At 49.9% G+C, this 5,159-nt stretch overlaps 1 protein-coding gene across 1 annotated transcript; it reads left to right on the plus strand.

The window, feature by feature from the left end:
• Positions 1-3,197: 3,197 nt before the first annotated feature.
• On the plus strand, positions 3,198-3,617 carry LOC123348351 (ribonuclease-like). The gene has a single exon (XM_044985868.1). It carries the CDS (start codon positions 3,198-3,200, stop codon positions 3,615-3,617), a length of 420 nt encoding a protein of 139 aa, XP_044841803.1.
• The last annotated feature ends 1,542 nt before the right edge of the window (positions 3,618-5,159 follow it).

The following is a 5,159-nucleotide window of genomic DNA, read 5'->3' on the forward strand; positions in this document are numbered from 1 at the left end:
CCCAATTTGCATGGTAATAACAGCTGATGGCCTCATTCCCAGCTTGGCAGCTCCATCCATCATACCTGTCGAGAATGCTCATGACAATAACAACCTTCCAAGTTCCTGTAGCATTTGCCAGTTTTCAGAGACTCCCACAATGGGATGGGCACAAATGGAAGTACACAGAAAAGGACGGGTGTGTCTGGGGTTAGGTGTATGGAGAAAGACAAAGAGAGAAACTGGTGTGTATGAATATGGATGGACAGAGAGAGCAGCTTTTGTTCCAATTTCCAGTACAACCCCTAGTGTGGATTCAGGTATACCAGCAGAATCATGGTCCACACCAGTGCGGCTTAACACTCACTCTTGACAGCAACAAGCCATACCAGTAAAAGCACCTTCCCAGTAGCATTCATTGCCAAAAAGGGAAAAACCCCAACTCTTGCATTTGTGAGTCTTGTGTGTCTCCTATTATGTTTGAGTTTTGTGGGTATGAGCCTCTTCCTTGGTACCTCTTGCATGTCTCCTCTTCCTCCTTGTGTGTGTGTCTTTTGTCAGGTGTGGCTGTGTTTTGTGTGGTTCTGGCTCTTGCTTCTGTCAGTCTGAGCCTTATCTGTCTCCAGAATGGATTCCTGTGTATGTCTCTGTCATGTGAATACCTTGGTACATTCTTCCAAGTGTTTCTTTTCTTTCCCCTACCACTTTTCTTCCCTTGTCTAGAGCCAGTGGGTGAGGAAGCCAAAACTCACAACCAAAAATGTTCCCTCAAAAACTCCAGATATAGTTTCATGTCACTCTTTCATTCTCTCTCACTTTGTCCGTTCCCATCTCTCTCTTCTTCTTTCAATATTAAAATTCAAAGGACACATTTCTGTTCCTCAGAGATAGGGCAGACACCCAAAGGCATCCAATGAGAGTTCTTCTTCCTCCAGAGAATCACAATTATCCTGCAGGAAAAAAAATAATGGATCACTTAGCCTCCAGGATGTGCACTGTAGGTCAGCACCTCTCCTGCTTGTTAAACTAGTGCATCAGCAGCATATGGCTCCACCACTCAGTGGTTCCAGCACTAGTTCTGCTGATCAGATGGTGGGAGTTCCAGTCTCATTGGGGGAGTGCAACCTACTGGAAATTGGCTACTATCCCCTCTTCTCATATTGAAAATACAGTGTCCCAAGTGGGAGGTGCGCTCTGATTGTCACCTTCAAATCACCAGAGCAATTTAGATGCTGTAGGAGTGCATCACCATCAGTCTTGGAGGGAGGCCAAATCCCCTCAGTCTTGAGCCCCTATTAAGGCAAGGGGTATTGGGGGATTAGCCTTCTCTGAGGCCCTGGCCCTCTAGGCAGGGTTAAGCAAACAGTATCAGGCAGGACAGAGCAACGAGTCCAACGAGCTTGGGCCCTCAAGTAGGGTGGAGCAGCAAACAGTCTATGGGCTCAGGCCCTCAAGCAAGGCACACCAACCAAGCAGTGTAGGGGCTCAGGCTCTCATGCAGCACAGAGCCCCAAACAGTCTTGGGAGCTCAGGCCCTCATCTGGGGAGGAGCCCCAAAGAGTCTGACATCCTGGCTCTGGCAGGCAGCAGACAAACACAGGCCTGTTGGCCTAAAGTGGGGAGGCTGCAACCCCAGGGATGGGATTGGCAGCAGGGGTTTAAACGTGTTTAATATTGGACATTGACAGGGTCCTGTTAACACCCTCGACCCTTTGGGCCCATATAGGCCATCTAAGTTACTGCAACAGAGCCCAGGGCTGTGGGTCAGGACAGAGGGGCACCAGCACAGCTGTGAATTTCTAGCCTAGGGCGGGATTGGGAAGGTGCCAGTGGTTCGGGACTCAGGGTGCGTCTACACAGCAACCAACAGCGAGATTCCAGCCTGGGTGGACATTCCTGCACTAGCTTTAATCTAACTAGTGCAGGTAACAGTAGGAGTGGGGCATGTGGCATGGATGTTAGCACAGGCTGAAAACTAGAGGCATAGCTTTTGTCTCTCACAGGCTGGCACTGAGGCAGCCTGTGCCTCTTGCTATTCTACCCACACTAGCTCATAGACTCATAGACTTTAAGGTCAGAAGGGACCATTATGATCATCTAGTCTGACCTCCTGCATAATGCAGGCCACAGAATCTCACCCACCCACTCCTGTAACAACCCCCTAACCTATGTCTGAGTTATTGAGGTCCTCAAATTGTGGTTTGAAGACCTCAAGGTACAGAGAATCCTCCAGCAAGTGACCCCTGCCCCACGCTGCAGAGGAAGGCGAAAAACCTCCAGGGCCTCTGCCAATCTGCCCTGGAGGAAAATTCCTTCCCGACCCCAAATATGGCGATCAGCTAGACCCTGAGCATGTGGGCAAGACTCACCAGCCAGCACCCAGGAAAGAATTCTCTGCAGTAACTCAGATCCCACCCCATCTAACTAGATGAAAGTTGCCACAACTCTGCCCACCCGCACTATGATTGCACCTTCACTTGCCGCGGAGACACACCCTGAGATATTTCCGTGAAGCCCATGTATCTAATATGAAACATTTGCTTAGTTCCCCACCCAGGCCCTGCCTGATAAACACTGTTTTCAGTTGCCAGTTTTTGAGAAATCTTCCTTACTCAACAACTTCTTGGATTTCTCCTCCCACTCTTCCACCTCCATGTCTGGCTGAGCTCTATATAACACACTCCAAGATGGGAAGGAGGATCAGGGTGAGGTTTAGCTCAGCAAAAGCTGAGATCCATCACTCTCACAACAGTGAAGAAAGAAAGACTTGGGTGAGTTGCAGGAGATTCCATCAACCAGAAAAGAGGATAGAACAATGTCACATGGATCTGCAATTGCAGGGTTTGCTTCTGGGAGTCAGCATGAGCTAGTGGTTAGAGCGAGGGGTACAGGAATCAGGTCTCCTGGGTTCTATCATCACCTCTGGGGGAGACAGTGAGTTAGAAGAAGTGAGGGGGGGAAAGAGGATGAATCAGTTGAGGTCTGGGAAGCATCTCGCAAAATGGACACCCTGGTTTGTCAGAGTCTATGAACAGCCCAGCACAAAGGGACAGGGATAATGGGAGGGAATCTGGGCAGAGTGGAGTGGCAGAGGATCATGGGCAGGGGGGATTTGGTTCCAAGAGGTTCCATGGAGGAGGCATATTCCCCCCACCATGCTGTCTTCATTCATTTCCCCATTCTCCCCACTGCCAGTCGATCCAGTGACAGACACGGCCATGGCTCTGAGAGGACGGCGTCCTGCGTTCCTGCTGCCCCTCGTCCTGCTGGTCGCTGGTCTGGCCCTGGCCAGTGGGTTACCATGGCTCGAGGTGAACAAAATATTCAATAAGCATCACGTGGACTATCCAAGGACCACAACCCCCAACCCCAGCACCTACTGCAACATGACGATGAGAGCCCGGGGAATATACTGGACGCCGGTCAACACCTTCATCCATGCATCCAACCCGTCCATCAGAAATATCTGCTTTAGAGGTGGGATACCAATCCAGCACGGCCTACGCAGGAGCATTCAATCCTTCTCCATCACCACCTGCAGATATATTGCGTGGATCCGCTCATACATCGGGACACGGAGATCCCAGAAGATTATCATTGGCTGCTGGAATGGGCTCCCTGTATACTACAGGGAGTAAACGTAGGGCCCAGCCTGTGCGTGGAGGGCAGACAAGGGAAGCTGCTGCTTCCTCTACTCCCGATCCATCCCTTCCACACTGGCCCCAGCATTCACCTCCTCACTTGCCTCTGAACACTAGTCAGATTTTTAGGTGTCTCCACCCCCCCTCTGCTGCCCCTAGTGCCCATTATACAGTATAGTCGCCCCTTCCCTGCCCCCACCCTCTGCTTCCCCCTAGTTCCCATTATACTGTATAGCCGCCCCTTCCCCACCCTCACCCTCTGCTGCCCCTAGTGCCCATTATACTGTATAGCCGCCCCTTCCCCACCCCCACCCTCTGCTGCCCCTAGTGCCCATTATACTGTATAGCCGCCCCTTCCCCACCCTCACCCTCTGCTGCCCCTAGTGCCCATTATACTGTATAGCCGCCCCTTCCCCACCCTCACCCTCTGCTGCCCCTAGTGCCCATTATACTGTATAGCCACCCCTTCCCCACCCCCACCCTCTGCTGCCCCTAGTGCCTGTTGTCCAGTATAGCTGCCTCTTCCTCATCTTGTAATCCCTGTTGCTCAATGGCCATTTAAAAACTTGTCCTGTAATAAAGAAATATCCATCAATTTTACCCTTGTGGTGTTTTATTGTGCATTCTGTATAATAACGGATAATCCTCATATTCATCACAATTCACTGATATTTCTCATTGTTCTCATTATTTTTTAACATTTCTCCTCTTTCTGTAATTCTCTGTGCTCTCTCAACTCCATAAAACATGAAACCTTCATAGCAATCACTGGCTTGTTGTTTTACATTAGGGATGTCAAGACGATAAGCCACTGAACGCTTGAGTGTGCTGGAAATGTGCTGTGGTTTTACAGTGAGGTTCCCAGCGCTGTCAAGCCCAGTCTCAACCTTCTCCCTAGTGTTAGTAACAAAACCCAGGAGTGCTTACTGCTACCTCTGAACCTGCCCTAACCCACTATATCCCACGCCCCTCCAAGAACCTCGGAAAAGAAGCTGGCAGTCCTGAATCTTCATCCACCCTCTTCTAAGCCACTGGATTGATAGAGTCTGCCAGGTGCTATTACAGTGCTTCATCAACAATAAACCTCACCAGGTGCCTTCATAACTTAACAGATCTTGTGGTAATTGGGCGGTTCACTCACGGTCTGCTGTGACAGCTGTCTGCGCACAGCTGGGACACCACCCAGAGGGAACACACACACACAGCCAAACATCTGACTACAGACCCCATTCTTCCAGAATTAGATCCAACACAAGAGATATAAACCTTCTGCTTCATTGTATGAGCCATTCACTAACTGAGGAAGGTTAGGAAGAAACTTTGCTTCTGACCAAAGTTTTTCTGTAATTCCTCTCTTGGGTGGATTATTTCCCCTGATGCTACTGGGACTAGCTAGTGTCACAGACTGATATGGAAGGATCCTGGGTCTATGCCAACCAAAAAATGATCGCTAGAGGCTGAGATAGACAGTCCTGTTTCCTGGGGTTATCGGAACCCAAAGCTATGGTAACTAGTCTCTGGTTTCGAGGCCATGTCAGG

The sequence above is a fragment of the Mauremys mutica genome, chromosome 13, assembly GCF_020497125.1.
Source record: "Mauremys mutica isolate MM-2020 ecotype Southern chromosome 13, ASM2049712v1, whole genome shotgun sequence".
Classification (NCBI taxonomy): Eukaryota; Metazoa; Chordata; order Testudines; family Geoemydidae; genus Mauremys; species Mauremys mutica.